The sequence below is a fragment of the Condylura cristata genome, unplaced genomic scaffold, assembly GCF_000260355.1.
Source record: "Condylura cristata isolate star-nosed mole 26May11 unplaced genomic scaffold, ConCri1.0 scaffold00003, whole genome shotgun sequence".
Taxonomy (NCBI): Eukaryota; Metazoa; Chordata; class Mammalia; order Eulipotyphla; family Talpidae; genus Condylura; species Condylura cristata.
The window spans coordinates 1,115,385-1,141,173 of NW_004567104.1; the positions used below are offsets into that span (position 1 = coordinate 1,115,385).

At 40.5% G+C, this 25,789-nt stretch overlaps 1 protein-coding gene and 1 pseudogene across 1 annotated transcript in view; both read right to left on the bottom strand.

Annotated features, from left to right (window-relative positions):
* Positions 1–8,565: 8,565 nt before the first annotated feature.
* On the bottom strand, positions 8,566–10,774 carry LOC101618731 (annotated as a pseudogene).
* A 1,465-nt stretch (positions 10,775–12,239) lies between these two features.
* SIAH2 (siah E3 ubiquitin protein ligase 2) overlaps positions 12,240–25,789 on the bottom strand; it is a 20,247-nt gene continuing 6,697 nt past the window's right edge. Inside the window, exon 2 of the mRNA XM_004674919.2 lies at positions 12,240–13,751. Coding sequence (XP_004674976.1) covers positions 13,194–13,751 — 558 coding nt within the window. The 3' untranslated portion in view covers positions 12,240–13,193. The remainder of the gene's footprint in view (positions 13,752–25,789) is intronic.

Consider the following 25,789-nt stretch of genomic DNA (forward strand, 5'->3'; position numbering starts at 1 on the left):
CTCCCTGGCAGGGAATAGCCTCCCAGGCTATTGTGGTGGGCCTTCAAGGAGTTAGTGCTAAGACTTAACCCCTAGGCCACCAGGGAGGCTCTGTTTATTTATTTTTTATTAAATTATTTTCACCAATGTTACCAATGAGGTAACATTGGTCTGAAACACCATATGATGTGGAGGCAATAAGTCCTTGCCTCTACAAATGTGTGTTACCACATTAGCATACCACACTCACCACTGAAGCACTCATAATCCCTCACTATAGTCGGTAGATCTGGGCTAGGTCTTATCAACTGCTGCCCACTTTGTGAGTTTGTAGGCATGTGAATTAGTGGACAGAAACTATGTACAGGGAAAATTCTCCATATGGAATCAGTTTTGTTGTGGGCAGGTTTAGTCATGACACTTAACTAGTAGGGGGATATGTAAGAGAAGGGAGAGACTGGAATTAGGAAATGGATAGGACATTGTTGGACTCAACAAATATTAGGAACCTTCTGTTGTGTCTAATGTGGGCTAGGTCCTAGGAATGAAGTGATGAAGGAAAGATGGAAAAACCCTATGAGGGCTATGTCAAGGTGGATAAGGCTGTTTTAAGGCACTGAGTCAGTTGGAGTTGGTCAGGGAGAAGCTGTTCCTTTTTATTGCAAACTCTCATCCAATTCCCAAGGCCCATTGCACACACTGCATTTTCTGATCTGCCTTTGAACTCCATAGCAATTTGTATTTCTTCTTATCTTCATTTTCCTTGTAATGACATAGTTTATATAGTTGTAGTTGCATATTTTGTGTTACTGTAATTTGTCTCTTATGCTTTTGTACTTCTGTTAGACTATCTTCTATTTTAGGATCTCTATTGTAGCCATATTTGCAGATAGATTGGGCATTGGAAGGCCCATCATGTTGGGTTTGAAGCCTATTTATACCACTTGCAAGCTGTGTGACTTTGAACAATTTACTTAACCTCTTTGAGCCTTACTTTTTTCATCTGTTAAAGGGAATGATAACCCTCAAGGTGTTTTATAAAGTTAAAATACCTCAAAGATGTAAAGCCACAGAGCCAAGCATTCAGAAATTGATCTGCATTGAATTGAGAAAAAACAGTTAGGCCTTAAAGGGAAAATATGATTAAAATTGTGGGACACGTAGAGGAAAGAAAAGTACATGTCCAGAGGTAAGGCCTCTGGTCCCTCAGAGAATAGATGAGATTGTGGGTTGGCTAGGAGGAGGATAGCAAGTGTCACTCAGTCTAGAGGGATATCTCTTGATGCCATCAGCAGAAGCCACTGGGACCCAGGAGCCCACACACTTGACTGGTGTAATGAAAACTCTGCCTTCTGAGCTGTCGTGGGCCCTTACTTGATGCCATTGTCCTAGGGACTCCTGGAGCCAGTACCTAGAGCAGTACTTAGGGCTTGTCTCTCAGGGAAATGCAACTGAACAGTCTTCTCAGCACCATTCAACAGCTCACCCCTGTTCTACTTTAATCTGGTTTGTTTCTAGGACATTTGTGACACCATACTCTGAGATTTCCCCCACCTTGGTGACCACTTCTAGAAGTTTCATTTTCAGACCTCTGAAAGATTTGCATTTTGACACATGGCCCTGAGCCCCTCTCTTACCTCTATCCCTGTTATTTTCTGAGTTCTTTTTATCCCATTCCATAGCTTAAATGATGGGGTGATGTCCTCCCAAATGATACCTCTAGCCTGGCCTCTCCTTAGAACCCTGGATACATTTGAACAACTGTTGGGTTATTACCTAATCAGGTGTCTCTCAATAGGTTCTTTTCCCAGACTCTTCCCTCTCAATAAATGAAACTCATTACTCAGGTATAAACCTAGTGATCAGCGTTGACTCTTCCCTTTTCTTATTCCTATAATTACTATTCCTATAATCACTATTCCATCCAATCATTTAGCACTGCCTTTAATCCTACTTTCAAAAACTAACCCAAACCTACCTGCTTCCATTCAGCTCTATGTCTGTCCTACCCCTTCTTGTTGAAACCATAATCATGTTTCACCTGCACTAGAGCAATAGCTTCATGAATGCTTCTTTCTTGCCCATGACAAAAATTTTTTCTTCACTAAGCAGCTACAACTAGTTTTTGAAATCTTAGATTATTTATATACCTTAAAATTCTCCAGCGGTTTCCCATGGCACCTGGAAAGAAGCCCAACTCCCCAACTCCCAAGCTTTGGGCTCACTGGGCAAGGCCTAGGGCCTGACTGACTTCACTGTAGCTCCAGCCACGCTGGCTGGTTCTGCCCCAGGCCTTCTGCACTTGTTCTCTTCCTGCTTCAGTGCTTCCCCTCAGGTGGTTTCTATACTGTCTTCCTTGGCCTTCTCTGGCCATTCAACTAAACTGGCTACGTGGTCATCTCTCGCAACTCACCCCATTTATGGCCTCAGCCGAGCCCTTCTTGCTTGCATTTTCTTATTTGTCATTGATCTTCTTCTGCTGGAACGATTGCTCCATGAAGACAGGCATCCTTATTTTTGTGCCCTGCTTTATCCTCAAGCTCAGCTGAGCCCACACTGGATGCTGTCAGGTCTGGGATTTCATGCTACCCCACCTAAAACACCGAGAGAGTTATCCTTTTACTCCACAGATGCTGGCAGGAGACAGGACTCCAGGATCAGCAGCAGAGGACACTATCACTTCTAGTGAGTGACAGTTTTTCAAGTCAGGTTTAGCCTTGCCTCCAGATCTCATGAGGAGACCTAATGTGGGCCAGAGGGTACTGCATATGCAATAACTCTGCTGTAGACAAGGAGCACTGGTGTGGGAACTTGGTGATTTCATGGCTTTTATAGGACATAGGAAGCAAACCTGTTCTTTGTCTCTGAGGGAAACATTACCTCATCCCTGCAGGTTGCTGACTGACAGCACAACCTTGAGAAGTGGCCTAGGTAAAGAGCGTTCAGCCTCATATCCTTGGCACACTTAGCCAAGTTTGTAGGAGTATGAGTGGCATGCAAGGAAATCTCCTCTAAAGGTATGCAGTAAATATCTGTTGAATGCATGAGAGAAACCTAGTCTTGTGACCCGGTACAAGGGACTGATGCCTGCAGATCGATTTATCTGTGAACTTACCTGCCTGGATCTCTCCCTGTCATTTGAACATGAATTGCCATCTCCCATTGTTCTTCTCAACCTTTGTGACCTTCAGTCCCACCTGCACTAATGGAGATTGAATGCTTGCTGATGCTGTCTTCAGTTACTGCCTGAAGCAGACACCATTTTCTGCTTGCTGGCTGGGACTTCCCTGTGGGTCAATAACTGGGTCTGTTCCTCAGAATCTGCCTTACTTTATCACTGTGTTGCGCTGCTGTCCCCACACATGGCACAAGGAGTGTAACCGTGTTGTTGATGAGGCATTTTGGGGCGTAGGTTGCACGTGCAGACAGCAGTGTCCGCTGCTGCCAGTTGCCACTTCAGAAAGCACCACATGACATAGCATTAAATTGACCATTGTCATAGCTTAAGAGTTCAGATTTGTACTTTGGAGAGTTCAAATTGACAGTCCTTTGTTGATATTTAGTGATGCTGACTGACCAATAGAGCTCTCAGAGAATGAAGACATATTTGGAAACCAATGAGTTAGCAGATTTCAATTGTCACAGAGTTGGAACTTTTACAAATTACCCAGAACACCTTCATCCTGTCAGCAATTGCTCTGGGAAATTATATTGTGACCAGAAAGCAGTTTGGCAGGCACAGAATAAGACCCCACCATTGAAAGAACTATCCAGGTGATTGGGGGATTTAATGGCAGCAGGTTCTGAAAGCCTGATGCATTGTCTTCATATTAGAAAACTGACTGTCATTTGAGCCTTATCCTCTGCTCTAAAAGTTCTTTATTATGAGCCAGTGCCTGCCTCTTGGGCTCTCTCTCTTCTCCCCTCTTTTTTTTTTTTTTTTTTACTGTTTCTAGGATTGAAAATTCTCCCTTTTTATCAACACATGCCTCTAAATTTTGCTTTAGTTGATTTTCTACTTTACTAAACAACCAATAAATTACTCGATTATGTAAAAGAATCAAGCAGTGTACATATACTGAAGAAAAAACACACGAATTCCTCACTACAGTCCTCTGCTATCCCTTCTTCTGCACCCCTTTACGTGGGGCACCATGAAAATAGATGTACTGGTATATGGAAAGATTTGGAAAATAAGCCTATTTTTGGGATAAGAGTATTTGAGTGATTCTTATTTTTCATATGTCCCAGAATGAAGATGTTCTCTAAAATAAAAGCTTACATATTCCTTCTATAATAATAAAAAAGCCTTTCTTATAGAGCATGACTTTTGGAATCTCACGGACATGACTATGGATTCCACTGCTCTCCGTGGCTGCGTGTGGGCCTTCTTGCCTCTCACCTCCTTCCTCCTTTGCAGGTTGTTGTGCATAAAGTATGTGAACTCATCTGACACATGGTTGTCACTCACCAAATAAATGTCTTTCCAGTAAGAAGAAAATGCAGGTTGTCCTGGGACCCCCTTTTCAAATCAATGTTAAATTTGAATGTGAAGCATTCCACAGTCACAAAATTGTAAAAATACCGATACATGTGTGGGTGTGTGCAAGAAGAAAAAGGAAGGAAGGATGTATAAGAATAAAAGTTAAAATAGAATGCACAGCTATGTGAACATACTTATACCACTGAACTGTACACTTAAAGGTGGCTGAAATGGCAAGTTTATATTAAGTGTATTTTACCACAAGAAATGTTTTAAAATACTAAATGGAGAGTGAGCATGCCTCTTTCCTTTCCCACACTCTGAGCCCTCGACATTCTTGAGTAAAGAGGCAGTCACATTTTGTGTTTCATGCAGTTTCAGTCTCTGCATGCATTTCTCTGATGAAATGCCCCTGCCTGTGCTAATTCCACTCTCCTAGTAAACAGAGCAAAATCTAAGGTGGGAAGTATGTTTGAACAGTCCTAACTGAATGGTTTTACATCTTTGTCCATGGACATGAGCTGGTCTATTGTCAGGGCAGTTAGGGCAGTGGCCATCAACCAGAGCTCTGCAGCTCACAGCATTCTCTCCTCCATGATTTGCACATGTGTCTTGCACAGTAACATTTTAAGGTGTCATTATCTGCCTTATAAATATGGAATCAGAATCTTAGTGAGGCTAGTGATGTTCTGAAAGCCTCACTGCTGATAAGTGGCAGAATCGGGACCTAGATTTTCATCTGCTGGTTCTCTAAAGTCCACCACTTGTTTTAACTGCAGTATCAAAACAAGGGAAAAATAAATGAAAATAATGCAGTGAGGTTGGGCTAGATCAGTTGTTCTCAATTCCGGCTGCATACTGACCTCACCTGGGAAGCTTTTTAAAAGGTCACAGAAGCTCAGCTCTGCTTCCAGGGAGCCTAACTCAGGTAGGTCATAATATGCTTCAAAAGCCCTTGGGTAACTCTAAAATCCAAGTGTGTTGAGAACCCTTGGTCTAGACCAGTCCATCTCAATAGAACTATGTTCAATTGCAGATTTCAATTCAGTAGTCTCAGGTGTGGACCATATTGCAACTTTTCTAACAAGCTCTCTATCTGATGCTGCTGGTCCACGGCCCCTACTGTCACAGTATGAATGAGCTCTAGGTTTCTGTCCCCTTCTAACATGCTATGACTGGAGAGATCAGTTCTAAAGCACAGGTGTTCTGTATCCACCAAGCATCCTGCATCATTATATTCTGTTTATCTCTATCTACTACAGCTAGACAGTATTTCTGTGGGTGGTCAAAATATTTGAAAAACAACAACTAATAATGATGGACCTTGTGACATGATGAAGGGTCTGGCCATTGCAGTGGGTTCAGATCCCAGTTCTGTTTCTAACCAGCTGTGTGAGTTTAGACAAAAAAACACTCTTGGAGCCTTCATTTCCTCAACTGCAGGTTAGGGGTAACACATCTGTTACCACATCGAGCTAGGGGAGCAGTGAATGGGTTAATACAGACAAAGTACTTTGCACCAATAGGTGTCCAGTAAGTGACAACTGTTATCTTGTTAGAATTTGCAAACTTTTAAACTCTTGTATACAATTTTTTGCAGGTCAGAGGAACCTTGATCTGGCATCTTCTGCAAGAATCAGCAAATGCAGAACAGAGTCTGCTTTTGATCCAAAGGTTGAAGTGACATTGACCTATGAAATCTCAGGGCACAGAGACTTATAGTCAGCATTTGTGTCCTTGTCTTAAGAATGTGAGGGGAATAGAAATCCTTTGTCTTCTCCCTTCCCTGGATTATTGGATTATCTTCTCAACTCTATTTCCTGCCTTCTTATGAAAAATTTCCCAGTGAGTTTTGGCATAAAAACAGAGAATCCTAGTTTTAAAGGTTGTGATTTCAATGTTATCAGACTAACTGTGGGTAATTTATTCACTCAGATATTCCACTGGATACCCAGGGACCAGGGGCACAAAACTAAACAAAAACTTCATAATTCCTGTCACCATAGAGTTTGAAGAGAAGCAAATGTTGAACAAATAAACAAGTGCAATTGTAGAAAGTGCCGTGAAAGAACAGAGCAGGGCACTCTGAAAGAAAATATTGAAGAGCATGTGACCACATCAAATTTCATTTTAAAAAGAAACTTTGATTGTCTATGTATAGAATGATTGGAGCAGAGTAAGAGGGAGGAGGACATACAGAAGTTTTGACAGCATTTTAGGCCCAACCGATTGCAGAGGGACTGGTTAAGATTGGGAGCAAATTTCCCTTCATTTGCCTTAGTTAACAAAAATGTTGGCTTATCATGTGAACAGTTTTATATATTTTCACCTTTAATTTAGTACAGAAGTCACCACATCATCAGCAGATAATTGTAATCAGTTGTGTGGCTTCAGACCCACGACTTCCCTTCTGTATGTTTTATTTATTTGGTTGTTTGTAGCCATTGACTCTACAAAATAGTGGTGGTGGTAGCAGGAGCTGGACTCAATAGGCTCTGACGTTCTTGCTCACTCTGACAGAAACTCCAGGGCAAATTAAAAATACCCATAAATGAGAAAATTTAAGCTTCAAACCAGTAGCAGAAGCAGAAGATTCAACAATGTAGAGAACTAGTTTTCCTATGTATTAAGAACTCATGATTCCCCTTTTCTCAGGCCAGCACAGGTCAGTACAATCATAACCATATTTCAAATACAGATTGCACGAGTGAGGAAGGGTCAGGTCTAGGCCTCTCAAGCAGTTGATGAATCAAAACTGGCTCTGCTTAGGCAACATCCTCAATTCTAACCAGTAGATTCTTGAGGGAAAAGCTAAGTATGCTTAAGGGAAAATAGAAAAAAAATTCTGTGGGTTTTCATTATTGGAGGCAATATGTCCACATCACTTACAAACAAAGCCTGTCCAAACAAACAGAAAATGGTAAGGAAGACAGGGAGAAAAATTATTATGAAAAATTAACAGTGATATAATAGAACACTCAAGAGAAAATTGACAGAATTTTGCTGGGAATTTTTTCTTTGCTAAATATGGGAAAGGGTTTCTCAATGAGCTAGAAAAACAGAGAAGGGGGTATAAAAGATTTTGTGGTCAAAGGTACACTTTTCCTCACAGTGTTTTTGGGGCATCATCAAGAAAATATTGTCTTTCGCTGGAACCAGTTTCAGTACTTTTCTAACTGCAATGGTCTTTCCCTCAGTTCTTCAGGTGAGTGATTCCTGTGAGTGAAGTCTTTAAAAATTGTAAGGCAGCTGTTTCCTGCTGACCTTGAATGGGCAATGTTTTCTTGATCTTGTTTCACAAAATGAGGCTGCATCTTTTTTCTCCTGTTTCTTGTTTACCAAGAAGAGTAAGGCTGTTACTGTGATATCTTCAGTACAGGCATGAATATACGACACCACATTATGACCTAGATAATAGATTTGTGTTCTCTGATTTATTAGGACCACAAATTATGAATACTGGAAAATCTCCTCTTCTTCAATTCAGTCTTATTTTGAGGTTTTTCACTGGGGCTACAGAATCAGTTTCTACCTCACTGGAAAGGATTCCAAGAATTTTCATGTGGTGCTTGTTCAGCATCACAACCTGCTAGCCTGTACACCAAGATCCTGATTCCAGCTTTCCCAGGACCACAGTACCTATTTCCTTGCAATTGGCTGCCTGACTGGTTCATCAACTCATACATTGGATTCTGGCAATTATCTAGATATGGATTATACTGTACCAAAGAAAGACAGAAGTCTGATTGCCTTTTTTTTTTTTGAAGAGTTATTTATTTATGCATACAGAACAGGGTACAGGCCAGAGGTGCAGTGTCCCCACCAGAGACAGAGTGGGGAGCAGAACAGATAGATTGACTTAAGTACACAGCTGAGGGGAGCAGCAGGCGGGTCAGGAGAGGTCTGCCGCGCCATGTTGATCACCTCCAGGATGGGAATCAAACTCATGCTGAAGTGGCTTTAGCTTCTTAGTACTGTACTTTAACCTGCTGGGCTACCAGGAAGGGCCAGACGTCTGATTGCTGTTTTAAGGTATGCTTTGGTCAGTCCTGAGCTGTAAGTGTCTTTTTTTTTTGAGATGGAAGCCAACTTAAAAAATAGCACTAATTTTTCTTTATACTCTTTACATTTACTATTGGATCACCCATCTTATTAACAAACACAATTAGGTATTTTATACCTGTTGTTTTTTCAACATGTGTCTTTTGTATTCCTCCTTTCTCAAATTCTCTCTTCTTTCTTTGCAGGGGTCACCAGTACAGCCAAATGAGCTTGAGAAGCACTACTGATCATAGTCAGGACAAAACTCTTGTGCCCAGCTGCATCTAGAGTTGTGAGATGCTTCCTTTCTATTTCAAAATAGGCCTGACCCACTTCTACTGTTTAACTATTGTCTCATTTTTCCTAACTTGTGTGTAAGGCCCAAGACAAGTCCCAGTTTTTCCCTCTAGTTTCTCTCATATTTCTCCAGTATCTTATTGTCAGGAATTCTTGTCAAATAGGATTTTTGTCCTTCAATGATGGACTTGCCAGCATCTTCTACATGCCCAATAAACATTACATTTACATGTTCTTTTCAAGGAGCATATGATGGTACAATTATAGGTTTAGGGTTTTGTATTTCCTCTCCCTCCATCATTTCTTGGACACCTTTATCTGGGGTCTCCCATTTCCCAAGAACCACCCCCTTGCTTCACTGATTTCTTCTTTGTACTACCATGGTGCTTTTATTTATTTATCTTTAAGGATTAATTTACTTATGCATAGAAGAACTGGGAGTAGGCCAGAGGTATAGGGGGTGAGAAAGAATTCATCAGAAACAGAATGGGGAGCAGAACAGGGGGTCTACTGAAGTATGCTATTGAAGAGAGCAGTGGGTGAGACAGGAGAGATCTGCTGGGCCATATGAGTCAGTTCCTGGCTAGGATAAAACTCAGGCCACAACAGTGGTAGCACTGAGTCTTAACCCCTAGGTTACCAGGAAGGTCTCTACCACTACGATTCTGCTGGGAACAGTTCTATCTCTCCATTTTCTACAACAGGTTCTGAAAGTTGCATGCTAACAGCTGAATTTGAACCTTAACAATGACTCTTCCTCTTGAGAAGGTTTCCTAAGTGTAAATGGGCCTCCTGTGCTGCATCTGTGATGTTGACAGCTGTGCCAGCTGGGGGTGGTGGTGGCTTGGCTGGGCCTTATAGGAAGGACAATACGAACTTGGTGGCATGGAAATTGACAGAAATGTGGCTTAAGGCCAGGCTGAGGTGATCATGCTGGGCTTCGGTAGCTGCTGCTACTTGGGGTCACAGTCTTCCATGTCTGCCTGGTTCCTAGCTACTGCCATGGCTGTGGGGGAAGATGTATGTGTGTGTGAGAGAGAGAGAGAGGGAGGGAGGGAGAGGGAGAGAGAGAGAAAGAATGAAAACTGGGCAACAAATGGAAACAGTGGGAGACAGGCCTGGAACAGGTAGCATGGATCGAAGAAAGCAGCCAGGCAGAAGGGTCAGGGTGGTCTGGTGTTGGAGTGACAGCTCCTGTCCTCACCCTATGCTGATGAGACAATTCAATCCTCTTTGTCTGATTCAGTGAAAACATTTAGAAAACCTGTCTTTAAATGTTAAAAGTTAGGAAACTTGTAACCAGAGAGATCAACTACCTAAACCAAGGTCACAATACTGGGCTGTTGGTAAGTATGGGGGGCTAAAATGTTGCAGGATTCTGCTAAGACAGAAGCCATTCCCATTGGTATGCATGTGCTGGTGGAACTTGAGATTCTGTGGGGAATTCCAGGATGGCTGACTCCTCTCAAATTTCCCATATTCCAATTACTCAGATCATTGTGAGGGCTCCACCCTCTTAATCCTCTGAACCTGAAGGATGCAGGGCAAACAAGATCAGTTCCTTCTCACAGAAATATTGAGAACTCCTGATCACAAGTTTGTTTGGCTTGCATTTTAAAATGTAAAATAACACATTACTGCCACCCACATTTAATGGCTATTAACATTTTCTTCCAAAATATTTTGAAAACTTTTTTCTTTAGAATGGCTCAGGCATCCTAAAACACAGGTAGAAACTACTATCTTATTTGACAGACCAGATTCTGTAAAATTAGAATAGTGAATTAGGGCAAGAAAGAAGTACTTCTCATTAAAAAAAAATGTGATACCTAAGTGAAATACGTGACACTTCTTGACATGACTACCATGTTGTCTTAGATCACCTTGCAATTTGAACTATGTAAAAAGGAATTCAATTTACATAAGATTTTTGCTTATTTTTACTTCCTCTTAAAATGGAATAACCCTGGGGTTTCTTTTGTTTATTTTCTGGCAGAAAATGCTTAGTTTCCAAATGTCAGAGAGTGAAACAAGTTTATAGATTTATAGCTACAGAGGTTAAAGCGGCTAAAACAATGTTTTAGCCGAAAAGTAGAAGTTCAGATTTTTGTTACTTAAAACCTGTTTTCATTTGTTAAATTCTAGAAACATCTATGAATTAGGAGGAGGCCTAGATTCTAAAATCAGTGCTACACTAGTGTACTGTATGACTACATGCCATTACTTTACCTCTTTGGAAAATCTAATGTTTTATGTTTCTGAAATAAGTTGATTACACCAATCTTCATCTTCTTACTCTCTTGTTTATTGAGTTGCCCTTTGGTACCTTGTTCAACCAATTGGTCCTGATTTCCTTCATCACTTGTAAGATGGGTAAGATACAGTCAAGAAATTCTACTAACAAGCTAGCTGGTTTACATATGATACACACTGTGGGGAGCCATGTGTCCACCAGCCAGCCACATCTGGACTAGCTCTGCCCCTTGAGTCCAGCCCACCTACTCCCTGTCCTAATTTCACTTCCGTGGATCCCTCTATACAATATTCTTGGTGACAAAGAATTGCAATTTCTATTCACTTACCAAATATGTTATAAACTGTCTTTTGTTCAAAACACCCTTTTTTCACCTATATTTGAAGAGTGGACCTGCCTCTGTTCAGTATCTCACTTAAAAACAAAACAACTTGGGGCTCTCCCTGATGGTGCAACAGGTTAAAGTACCACATTATGAAGCTCTCCAAAGCTACTGCCGTATGAGTTCAATTTCCGGCCAGGGAGCTGACCCACATGGTATGACAGACCTCTCTTGACCCGCCTGCTACTCAGCAGTGTACTTCAGTAGATCTGCCTGTTTTGCTCCCCACTCTGTCTCTGGTGAATCCTCTCACCCACCAATCTCTGGCCTGTACCCCAGTTCTGTAAGCATAAATAAATAAATCTTTAAAACAAAAATAAAAACTTTAGAACTGTCATTCCTACCTGGCTACTAAGGTGAGTCGGCTTTAGCCCTCAACAAGCATTTGGTGGTGAATATGAATTAAAAATTTAAGGTTTGGGATTGATGGTTGGGTCATGCTGGTTCAAACCAAGTATTCTGGACACCAGCCATGACTCTTTGATTCCAAAAAGGAGTAGAAAATACTACTTTTCTGAAGGGGCTGGCACTGTCAGAAAAAAAAGAACAGCTCCAAAGCTATACCTGCAACACCAGTGATAGCCCAGGGTTCAGGGAAATGAGTCTGAACCCCAGTGCCACCTCTGATCTATACCGGGACCTTGGGACAAATGAGTTTCTAGAATGACAGCACAAGTCTGAGGGAGTGATGAAGCTTCACTGGACCAGCACTCGTAGGTACCAAAAAAACATGTATTATTAGACCCAAAAAATGGAGCACAACATTCATTTTGAAAAATATTTATTAAAAAACTAAAGTGGATATGGCAAAACAAAAACAAACATACAACCCCAAAACATACCTTTTAAATAGCAAGCATATGACACGGATTATAAAGCTTTCCAACTCTACTGATGGTCTTCTCCCCTATCCAATCTATGAGGGCCTCTGGGAAGCTGACTGTAAACAAGTCGCCTGCACTAGTGATGAGCAAAACTAATTACTTGAGGACTATCAATGGCCATACGACTCCTTTTCTGAGGCAATCCACCCCACACACAAGAGTGACCCAATGCCAGGAGTGTGTTCTTGGGGATCTAGTTCTAGTTTTAATCTGGAGGTGGGGCCAGTTGAGGGATGAGACAGTAGAAAGACGAACTGTATCATTAGAGAGTAATCTTAAAGCACCTTTAAAATCTGGACCCTTTCTCACATTTAACTCAGTAATTCTCTAACTGTTGAAAAAGAATCACCTGATGATGTTAAAGTCACAGCTCCCAGAATCTGCATGTTTAAGAAGAGCTCTCCAAGTGATTCTCTGCATGTTGTTTAGCCATCCAGTTTGAGAAATACTGCTTAAAATGCATGAAAACAATTCTTGTGCCCTAAAAACAAGACAAAAGTTAAGAACTCTGCTGACAATCATTGTACTTTCGTGAACTTGGAGGGACCATCAAGGAAGGCAGATGGGAGTCTCCGATTCCTAACACACTGGTAAAAGGAGCCCTGAGCAATCTATCAAGTGCTGTTCAGGAAGTGAATAAAATTTAATAATAAAGTTGATTTTATATCACAGCACAATCTCAAAAGGACTAACAGGTCAACCCCATTCATTTCAGTTTCATTAACTTTGTTAGACCAATGCCAGATGGGAAGCTGCTGTTCACACAAAAATGTGGGGTAACTGTGGATCTTGACTTAAGAAGACATAGTGAATAAAACATCTATAAAAACCTTTATTAACCATAAAGCATCATACCCAAATAATCTTGGTGCATCATGGACAACATGTAGAAATAGTCACATTGATTCCAAGGTTCCCATTGTCTGCAAAAAGATGTGCTATGGCTGTGTCAAAAACAAGGCAGTCACTGTTCATGATGGCTGCAGCTACACCGTCATGGATGGACCGGGGCGTGGCCTCCCAGGTCAGTCTCCGCCGGTTCCCATTCAATTCCAGTCTGTAGGCAAAGTTCTCGGCTTGCTTGCGGGTGCCAATGAGCAGAACGATGGCGAAGAACTGCTGATGGCCTTCGTACTTCTCCTGTTTCTCCAGCACCAGCATGAAGTGATGGCCAAAACACGACTGCATCATCACCCAGTCAACAGCCCCTGGCAGGTTAATGTCTGTAGCTAGAAAGACAATGTCTTCTCCCTGGAGAGTTGTAATGCTTTTGTGGGCGTGCATGAGATGGGACATCACAGCTTCCAGGGACCCCTGCCACTTGCAGGAAGCTCCTGGACAAGGGCAGGAGTAGGGACGGTATTCACAGATGTCCTCATGTTCTGGTTTCTCTGTGTGGTGCAGGCTCAGGGAGCAGCCTGTGGTAGCATACTGCAAGGGTGGAAAGAAAGTGTGAGTCAATGACTGCTAAAACTGCTACAGGTGCAACACCTATGAGTATTTGCCCAGGTAGATTTCCTGGGCTTAAACTGTATTCCTATTTTAACTACTTTTGCTTGGGATGAATTAAATATTTAAGACCAAAAGCTTCAGCTTCTATTCATCATTTTGATGTTGAAATGCCAAAAGCTGAGCATGTCCTGAACCTCGAAAGTAGTGCATCCCACGTCCCTCACTCCACACTGCTAAAAACATGAAATCTCAAGTGCTCCAACCATCAATATCTAAAATCAAACTGGTGGGTCAGGTCTTTGAAACTTGGCCTTCCTCTCTCTTATTGAACAGTTTAAAATTGCTTTGGGGTGGAGCTGGGTTAGGAATACATGTTATCTCCACACTAGGTTTTTGTGAAGGATAAATTTGAAAACAATGTAATTCTCTGTTGTGTTCCCTATTTCTTCTTGGTTCAAATCAGCAACTGGCAGGCAGATGATGGGAAAGCTCTTTGGTTCCTTGCTCTTACCTTATATGGTATCCTATTCACACCAGTGACTGACTAAAAATGCTGGAGATTTCCCACCTTCACTTTGTAGAAATATTACCTTGCATTCTTTACCTTTCAACCCTTTGCCTGAGCGGCTTTCACCATATTCTTGTATGAAGGGAAACCACATGTAAGAGCTACGTAAGCTAACTCAGATAACTGCATGTCATAGGGATTTCAACTAGTGGAGGTTAAAATAAAAAGGGCCTTAGGAATATTTCCTAACATATTCTATCAATGTTACCCTAACACCAAAACCAGACAAAGACATCACCAAATGAGAAAATCACAGGTCAGTATCTCTGATCAGTATAGATAGAACATTCTTAATAAAATACTGGTAAATTCACTACAGGAATCATATACTATGAGTAAGTAGGATTAATATGTAAATCAATTAATGTTATACATTGTATCAACAAAAAGAAAGGATAAACAAAAAGAAGGATAAAAACCACATAATATAAAGAGATAGAGAAAGCATTTGATAAGACAGCGCTCATTTATGATAAAAACTCATAACAAGATAGGAATAGCAGAAACCTACCACAACACAAGAATTAGGAAAACTGAATCTCCTTTTTCAGAAAAGCAAGTCAACTTCATCTGCCCAGGTAGGCAGGTGAGTTGTCTGGTATACCTCACTTGGATTCTCACTCCCCGTTTTGAGACATGGAAAACCTTCAAGAGGCCAGGGCCTGGCCATTTTTCTTAGATTCTATATCCTGGTTGCTCAGAAAACAAAAAGCCCACAGCTGCTTTTGTTTAGGAGTAAATACCTTAGAAACTCAAGTAGGTCAAATCCTATTCTTTATAGCTGATTATCACTAGCAACAAGTAGGTACTGATACCTTTTCCACACAAAGCATTGAAGAAAAGTCACTGAGAGGACTACAAAGCATAGGAGTCAGTCCCCACTACTAGGGAGATTGGTTTCCCCTAAAAAGGGAGAAGAAGATGGCTTAAAGATAGAACTGCAGCTCACTCTACCCTACCCCCAAGTGAATCCACTTCAGTAAAAATTGGCAAAAATAGCTGCTTATTCATCTTTTTAAACCATGGACTGAAACACTGGTGTTGATATATTGCCAAAAGGAAGAACAAATATATTTATATATATTTATACTTGTATTCTTAACAGTATAAGCCTTAAAACACAAATCCTTATTAACTGTTTTAAATCTAGATGACAGCTAAGAATAGAGCCTTCTGCTGTTCTTGGAGAGATGGATAAGCCATTTGTGTCCTCAGTTCAAAAATGCAAAATAAAGTAGATGCGGCACAGATGCAGCAGTGGCACATAGGCAGCAGCAACAGTCCAGGATTCCACCACTGTAGCTCTGTGGAAACAGCAAAGGTGGTAGTAGTATCTAGGTGAGGGTGGATGTCCCCCCTGAGACAGGTGAACTGGCTTCTTCTTAAGGGTGGACTGGGAATCACCCTAGGTAGTGACAGATGTTGTCCCTGGGCTTGCTATCAAGAGTAACCTCTAATGGTAAGGGGGACAGATTCCCATGGCAATAAGTGGGACTTGAGCACTCCTTGCACATTGGAGATCAGGGCAGACTTCAAAAGGGGTGACACAGAGGAAATTTACACTTCATTGAATAGGAGGTGATAGCTATGGTTTGGGGTAGTGGACATAGTCAGCAGGTTGTCAACTCAGAGGTATATAGCTAGAGGAAACCAGAGTTTATTTAAAGAAGTAACAGTGGGAACTTCCCACACCTTGGGAAGAAATTAAATGTACATGCCCATGAAACTATATGCAATGAGACCTACATCAAGGCACAGAGTTAGTGGAACTATCAAAAATTCAAAACAAAGGAAGAATACTGAAGTTGGGAAGGGGAAATAGATAACATATAAAAGTATTCCTAGGATATGTGTACATCAAACTTCTTAGCAGAAATGCTATAGGTCAGGAATAAATGGAATGACGGATTCAAGATAATCAATAAAATTGCCAGCCAAGAATACTATATCCTGCAAGACACTCTTTCTGAAATAAAGGACAAGTAAAGGCCTTCCCAGCAATCAAGGATTGAAGGAGTTTGTCAACACTAACATCTCCTATTAAAAAAAGAAAGAAACAAACAAAGAAAGAAAGGAGCTCTCCTGTCTAAATCAGAGAGGATGTATCACAAAGAAAACTGAACAATGAAAGAAATAGAGCAGAAAACTAAAGACAAAAATGGCAGTAAAAGCCTGGTGGCTCTATGGGTTAAAGCATCACATTATGAAGCTCTCCAAAGCCACTGCAACATGAGTTCGATCCCTGGCCAGGGAGATGACCCACAAGGTGTGGCAGACCTCTTCTGCCCTGCCCACTGCTCCCTTCAGCAGTGTACCTTGTCAGTCTGCCTGTTCTGCTCCCCAATCTGTCTCTGGTGAATCCTCTCACCCACCACAAATCTGACCTGTACCCCAGTTCTGTAAACATAAATAAATAAATCTTTAAAAAAATGTCCTCATATATCACAACCACCCTAAATATGAATGGACTGAAGGCCAGAACCATATGGTTTCATTAGTGAGTTCTGCCAGATCATCAAAGTTAAACTATATACCTATCCTCAAACTCTTCAAAAATTGAACAAAAAGTAATGCTTCCAAATACATATTATGAGGCCACTTAGTCTATATCAAAAGCAGATAAGGCCATCACAAAATATTAAAGACCAATATCCTTGAATACAACTGCAAAAATTCTCAACACAATCTTAGCAAGCCCAATTCAATAATTAATTAAGAGATTTATATCTCATGATCAAGTAGGACTTATTCCAGGAATTTAAGGATAATTCACAATCCACAACTCAGTCAATGTCATTCACCACAGCAGTAAAAGATAAAAATTATATGATCATATCAATAGATGCAGAGAAAGCATTTGGCAAGATTCAGCATCTGTACATGACAAAAACTGTCAATAAAATGGGACAAAAGGAACATACCTCAACATAATAAAGATCATATGTAGTAAATCTACAGCTAACATCATACTGAATGGTGAAAAACTGACTTTTTCCTCTAAGATAAGGTAGAAGACAAAGATGTCCACTTTCACCTCTACTATTCAATAGAGTATTGGAAATCCTAGCTAGAGCAATTTGGTAAGGAAAGATATAACAAGGAATCCATATGTGGAAAGAAGTAAAACTATCACTATTTGCATATGACATGAAAATACACATAGAAAGTCCTAAAGAATCACTATTAGAAACAGCCAAGTATAGCAAATTGGCAGAGTACAAAGCCAACATACAAAATGTTGCATGCCTATATGTAAACAATGAAGTAGAAGAGCAAGAAATCAAGAAAACATTCCCTTTTACTGTAGCATCAAAACAAATTAAATTCCTAGGAATAAACCTAACAAAGGAGGTGAAAGACCTGCACAATGCAAACTACTAAGACATTACAAAAATATAAGGCACAAAGAAATGGAAAGATATTCCCTACTTATTGATTACAAGAATAACATTATAAAAATGGACATCTTACCCAAAACAAGATGCAACCCTATCATTGTTTCAATGGCATTCTTCAAAGAAATAGAGTAAACATTACTGAAATTTATATGGAATTACAAAAGACTCTGAATAGTTAAAATAATTATGACAAAGAAGAAGAGCAGATTTCACCCAGATTTCAAACTATACTACAATGCTACAGTAGTCAAACAGCATGGAATAAAAAATTCCATACACTATTGGAATAAAAAATAGTGCATACACAAATGAAATAGAATTGCATTTAGAAATAATTCACATTTATATGGGCAGTTAATTTCCAACAATGGAGGAGCCACAAGTACCAAGTACACATTGGAAAAAGGAAGAGTCTTTTCTATAAATGGTTCTGGGAAAACTGGGCAGCTGCAAACAAAAGAATTAAACTAGATCACAATTTCAAACCACACACAATAATTAAATTAAAGATTTGGATGTAAGACCTGAAACCATAAAAAACATAGAAAACATGAACAAAACACACCATGACCCTGGCTTCAGAGATGTCTTTGGGGACTTGACTCTAATAGCAAGGGAAACAAAAGGAAAAATAAACAAATGGGACTATATCAAACTAACAGGCTTCTGTACAGCAAAAGAGGCTATCACTAACATGGAAGGACACCCTACCATATAGGAGAAAATATTTAAGCATCATGCATCTGACAGGCGGTTACTTTCCAAAATATATCAAGAACTCATAAAACTCAACAAAAAGAAAACAACCCAGTAAAATATGGAATAGAAGAACTAAGACAGTTCTCCCAAGAAAGATGCAGATGACCAACAGGCATGTGAAAAAATTCTAATCACCATTTATTGTGAGGGAAATGTAAACCAAAACCACAATGTGATACCACCACACATGTGTGAGAATGGCTTATACCAGAAAGACCAGAAACAACAAGTTTTAGCAAGTGGGTAGAGATAAAGGAACCCTCATATACTGTTGGTGGGAATGTAGACTGGTCCATTCCTTTGCAAAAGAGTATGGCAATTTCTCAAAACATTAGAAACTAGTCTGCCATATGATCCAGCAATTCTACTACTCAGTATCTGTTCAGGAAATACCAAAACACTAATTCTATGGGATATCTGCAGCCTCTGTGTTCACTGTAGTACTATTTACAATAGCCAAGTTATGGAAACAAATGCCCAAGGATAGTGATCATTAGACTGCATGAATAGGATGGCAGATTTTCTGGCTGAAACAAGAACTCACTATATGAATGTGAAGACCTTTCAGAATGGATGTTTATCAGGGCAGCCCAGAAATATTTCCACGAAATGGATTGGTAACATGTGTACAGAACAGTACTACCTGCAACTCTTCCTGAACTCCAAATCCCAAATCACTCCATGTTCACAATGCAAATGTACAACAAATATTTGTCATCAAGTAGTCATTTTAGAACTTTTTCTTATGCAACTCCAGCAGGAATATTTATATTCTTATATTTGGTTTACCTTACGAGTCACACACCCTTCTTTTAACCCAAATATAGAGAACAGGGAACCTCCCAAACTACACAAGAAAGGCATTAATCAGGATTGGTGTGGGCAATGACCTTATAAAAATGATCTTGCTACAGCCTTTATTAAATAAATATATTTTTAACACTTTGAGATGTCTACTCTGCTTTTCCTGAACTACCTGAACTTCAATGCCAATCTACTCCTCTTTGTCATCATGGGTGAAGATGTGTCTTTATGACCACTGATGGCACATGTATGATGACTAGATTAGGGATGATCTCTAAAAAAGAAAAGATCTAGACTTTATGTCTTTAACCATTTATTTATTTATGCTGGGTACAGGCCAGAGCTGTAGAGGTGGGAGATGGGGGTGGTGAGAGGATTCACCAGAGACAGATTAGGGAGCAGAACGGGCAGATCGATGAAGTACACTGCTGAGGGGAGCAGCAGGGGCGACAGGAGAGGTCTGCTGCATCATGTGGGTCACCTCCCTGGCTGAGGATTGAACTGGCGCTAAAGTGGCTGTGGCTAGCTTCATAATGCTACACTTTAACCCATTGTGCCACCAGGGAGGGCCCAAGATCTAGACTTTAAATACATACATACTCTGATGACACACTTCATACTTGTCAACAGTCTCATCAATGTTCTATAACCATGCTCCAGGGCAAGATGGGTCTTCTTGTTAACTGCATAAGGGCTCTCATCCATGGAGTAAAAGACTCAGTGCTGCTGAGCAGAAAACCCAAATTGGATTGGCTTGGGGCTTATTTTGAAAAGGCCCAGGGCTTTCAAAGGTCTGTGAGCCTCTATCTTAGAAGGCAGGGCATCCACCAGAGAGCCTGCTGCAAGCTGTTACCTTACAAGTGCACTACTATATTACTATACAACTCAAATACATCAAAGGTATGGGCAACAGTGTGAAGGAAGAGCAGGGGTATGCCCGGTGACTTCAAGGGGGGAAGCAGTGAAGAGGGTAAGGAAAAGTTTTGCTGTAGATGAAGTAGACTGTGGATGGAGTGGTTCATTCTAGTTCTAGCACAGGGCGAATGGCGCAAACAGTGGGGCTAAACCCTAAGTAAGAAGGCGGATACCAGTTCTGTTTGGTAGCTTCATTTTCAGGGTTTCTTTACAATGGCACTATGGACATTGTAGACTAGATAATTCGTTGGTGTGGGGGCTGTGCTCTGCACTGTAGGATGTTTAGCAGCATCTCCAGCCTCTACCCATTAGATGCCAGTAGCAAGTGTCACCTGCACCCCAGATGTGATAACAAGAAATGTCACCAGATATCACGGGGGAAAATCATACCAGTTGAGAACCACTTATTTTGATGAAGAACAAAGTCTGGTTGGACAGAAGGAATAAGTTTGGGGGGGGGTGGTGTCCATGCACTAGCAGGTCAGCCATTGCTCTTCCTGGCAGGCACTGCCCAGGCCAGGTCAGCAATGCTAGCCCCATGCACAATTGGAACTAGATGGTTGCAAAGCATGAGGTATTTCAGGGTGCTGGTTCCACCTGTTTTTACAGACCGAATGACAACTATTCAGGCCACATGGCACTCTTTCATGCACAGAACAATCAGTGTCAAACAAAGAATGAGCCTGTTGAGAAAAAGGAATAATTTACATTTGCTATCCATCCCTCAAGCCAACACACACACAACCCAGAGATCACAAATAGACTACCTCTGGAAGCAGGTTCTAATATTAACTTATTCCTTGGTTTGCAAGGAGAAAAACAGCCTTGAAAGCACTCTCCCTAAGGAATGGGCAGTGGTGCCTCATAAATAAGTAAGCAGTGATTAGTCGCTCCCAGGTTTCTCTGGCATCTCACATCAAAGTCTGAGGTTTCACTTTTCACACTCTGGCTAGGGTTTGCCTTACCTAGGTGGGGGCTGCAAAGGGTGCCTGTGTTTCTGCTCCTCTGGATGCCTGCTCTTAGCACACTCTCACTGTGAGATACAGGGCTGCTGCCCTGGGGCACAGCCACTGCCATACACGAGATTTCTCCACAGGGAAATTTGCCTGTTCATTTCCCTTGAGGATGGGCTGGTGCTGGTGGTAGGGGATTTGCTTGTGTAAACCTCTTTAAGGAGAGCAGGGAGATGGCCACACACACACACAGAAACCCAAAATGTGCAGGGAGATGACCTCTAGAAGGAGAAACAAAGATATACGGAAATAATTTCTACTTTGTTCTTAGAGATTTCATGTTGCAATAGCTCAAAAATCTTGTGCAAACATGTTCTGCCATGATAAGCGATGTGTGATTTGTGCCTCATTTTTAAGCCTTTGCAGAAAGTAGTAAACAATGCCATTTCTTTTCCTAGGCATGGAGTTTGAAAGCTGTATTTAAATAAGAATTTAGTTAGAATTTTCCTCTTTTGGGCACAGAAACTTCTTTACACACAATACACATAAGGTACGTCAGAGACACAGTCAAATGCTAGACACCTGTTATTTACCTAATAAGCTTAGTCACATTACATGTGTTTATGGAATGAGCATATAAACAGAGTAACCATTCTCCACTGAGGTGCTAGTGAAGGTCATGATCCTGTGACTGGTTTAGCACAGTCAGTTAGCCTATTCAATTGAATTTGAATCCATGCAATTTAAAGATGATTTGCTGAACTTCTGACAATTAACTGTCTTCTACAAAGAAGAGTCCACAAAGGAGAGTCCCAGAGCTCCCAGCAGAAGCTTGTTCCCCTCCGGGACTGTGAAGGCACCGCCCTGCATCAGCCTAGGAAACAGTGAAATTTACTAGCAAAATATCTGCCAGGGCCTCAAATGGTAGTATGTCAAGCACAAACAAACAAAAACAAAACACAATCGATAATTTGTTGTTGGTGCTCATGAATTTTGGATAAAGCACAAAGCACAAAGCAAACTGTGCTTCACTGTAGTAAGCTGTAATGATCACAGACGCACACAGAACTAGGTGCAATGCATGTGCCTTACTGGAAAGCCAAGATCACTACAGAGGACACTGCAGGGTCACAGCTGAAATTTGAATGTGGACTACAATTAGAGAATAGTAATTTGCGAGTCAAATTTTCTGATTTTGATAATTATGCCATAATTATCTAAGAAAATGCCCTTGCTTTTAAGAGAAACAGAGGTACTTATGGGGAATTGGACAGGATACCTGAATTTACATTGAAGTGTTAAAAAGTAAAAGGAGAGAGTACAAGTGGTAAAGTAAATGAACAAAAGCAAACAACTAGAGAATTTGGATAAAGCCTAGATGGGTGTTTTTTTGTAGTCATGTTGAAGCTTACTTAGAAATTTTAAGTTATATAAAAAGAAAAATGTATTAAAGAATTCAGGAGCTGAGTTAACATATTTGTCTATTATGGGACAGAAATTCCTCAGGCAGAGTTGGTCGCACAAATTAATTTTTATTGTAATAGTGTTTTTTATTTTTGAAAGCAAAATATACATTTAAATATTCTTTGAAAAAAGAAAATATAAGTGTGTGTTTACATGAAAATTAAATTTTTTTTGACTACAGGCTTTTTGGGACTCATTTTAGTGAACCAATAAAACTGTTTAATGAAGACATTAATTGTCATAAATTTCAGCACCTCTTAGTACCCCCAGAGAAGATAAAGCATTTTTTAAACTCTTCTCTACTGCATTTTTTTTAATTTTAAATAATATAGTAGTTTATTTTGTGCATTTTTCCATCTCACTTGTAATCTCGTGGGCTTCCCATCACCAAATCACCTGTGTGCCATCACAATAGTCCAATGCATTTCCCTCCCCCTACTGTTGAAGATAAAACATTCTTTATGGCTCCTCTGACCCTTCTATAGATTTGTGGGTACCTGAAAAACTTGTGACTCTGACAATTTTATTTGATTCCAGACCACGTAGAGGAGGACCTCTTACAAAGATTCTCTGGATGGGCAGGGGTTTATTTTTAATCTTGGAAACTTTAAATACATGTTGATTTTTGACCAAGTATGCTTCTCATCTGACCAATGTCAGAACTAGCAGGCAGCCATGTATTGTTTTGGAGAACCAGTTTTGTAAGGTCCCTTCAGAGTGTATGTTTAAGCAAGCAAAAGCACTACAGCAAGAGATGGCATAAAAGGCCTTATGGGAAAAACAAAAGGCCTTATGCAGTACCTAGACCCCTCAATTTCAGTGTGGCCTTACCCCCTATGTTAGACTTCCAGCTGCTTTAACAGGTTTTCTGCCTCGACAACTCTACAGACAGTGCTACAGCTCTTATCAGTCTTTATTTCTCACCAGGCATTCAAATCACCGGGAGACTAAAGTGGTAAGGTTGCCAGAGTCTGTAAGTAAAAATACAAAACACTTAATATGGCCTAGGCATTATTTGGTATATTTACAGCAAAAAAAAAAAAGTTCACTTAGAGCACAATTTGGCATCCTGTAATTTACCTTCAACCCTAACTAGAGGACTGTTCTGGAACTACCACTATTCCACCAAAAGCCACTGCTCAATCCAGAGTAGGAAGTGAGATCATTGTTGTTAGTAGAGAGGGGTGAGCAGTGAAAAGCAACAAGGTTATATAGTGGAAAGGAAAAATGTGTTATTAAAAGGTCCAGGCTGGAGTTTTTGCTCCCCAAACTTACAAATTGTATGATTTTGAGCAAATCTCTTAGTGGGCATACTAAGTGCACTATTTCCTCTACCAAGTAATTTGGAAGATAACATGAGATAATATACCGAGTTTGGAATAGGTAAGCAACCTCACACTGTTGAGAAGTTTCCACCATGGGACACAGTTTCAGAATTGGGTGGGAAGGGGAGGCAATGGCTCGTGAGGCAGATGGGTTGTAGGAAGGAGAGGGCTGCTGGAGATTCCAAGGCAAGGGTGGATATGATGAAAGTTAGCAGATCATCAGGAGAAGTCAATTCTGGGACCAGGTTGTCATATCAAGGAGAAAAATGGCATTAGGTATTAAGTAGTGATATTAGGAACACCAAAAAGATAATACCTGGTGCTAGTAATACCGTAGAGAAACAGGAACTCAGTTATGCCCAAGTGACAAAGCAATGTGGTTCTACTGAAACTAAGAAATGTGCAAAGCAGTCACAGGGTGCCCCAAGTCCATTTATCAGCCTGACTGCAGAAAAATTCTGAACCAGGGTGGTGCCTTTACCCCCTTATTATCTCCCCTCAACTGAATGTCCGGAACACCAACATGATAATACAAGGCAAAAGCAATGGATGAGAGCTACTTTCTGGAAGGTAGGCCCTGTAAGGAGGGCAAGCTCAGTGACCCTCGTTAGCCTAGGAAAACCCACATAAACTCAGTGGACTTTGGTAGCCTAGGAGACCCTGTGGGCCCTGCCAGTCAGTAAGAGACATAACACGGACACACTCAACAGCCAAACCCTCACTCCTTGCCCATTGCACCTATATAAGTACCTGTTTCTTGCCAGCTCCATGGCTTCCATTTGGTACCCCTCTTGGCTCAAAGAGCTTTCCTATTCTTTCTATCAGTAAACTACTATTCTGTAACTTTGGTCCCAATGTTGAATCCCTTGCTCCTTGCAGGAAAGAACCAAGAAAGAGCCAGCCCGGGGTCCTTGGCCTGCTCCCAAACACGCACTACTAGCCAATACTTTTGAATTCTGAATAGACCCTTTAGCCCTACCATTTAATTTTGAGGACTTTATCATTAGGAAGTAATTACTTTCAAATGCACAAAGATTCAATCATAGCAGATTTTAAAGAAATCATACTAAGAAAGCAGAATACAGAATGACTTAAATGACTGCAAACAAGAGCTTCATTAAATAACTCTGTGGCTGTCATGGAATTTTAATTGTAGGCAGTCAATAAACATTGACCTTAGACTATTAATTGGAAAAGAAGTAATAATGTTTAGATGTTTGAACAGGTTTTGAAACAGTGTATGGATTTCCTATCTTACCTGCTTTCTTTGTAATAAAAAATTCTTTGTAATAAAAAATTACAATCTTGCTGTAGTCTCATTTATATAGCACTTTGTGTAGAGCTTTACAAAAGGGCTCTGGCATAATGAGAGACTAGTTCAATCTTTAAATATACATAGATTCCTGTGCTTTGTCAGTGTATCCTTTTATGAGTCAACCTGGCCAACTTCAGTCAGGAGGGAGGACTACAGGGGAAATTTACAAAAGAGATGATCTTGTTTTAGGGGATTTTTTTCTTGTTCTTTAAGATTAAGAAGAGATCTTTGAAATGGTTTTGGCAAATTAGGTTATCATCTGAGATTTCTATGTGATAGGTCACCTCTACCTAGCAACTATTCTACTACCACCATATTCCATTTGATATGGTGAAGTTAAAGGCTACTCTCACAGTTCTAATCTGATCTCAGAACTCCCACCAGCTAGATTTTCTCTCCATTTTTCTTTGTGTGTGTGTGGCATTCCTTTATTTTTTATTTTTTAAAAATAAATAATAGTTTATTTTTACATCATTTTGTACCTTTTTTCATCTCAGTTGTAATCCCCATGGGCTT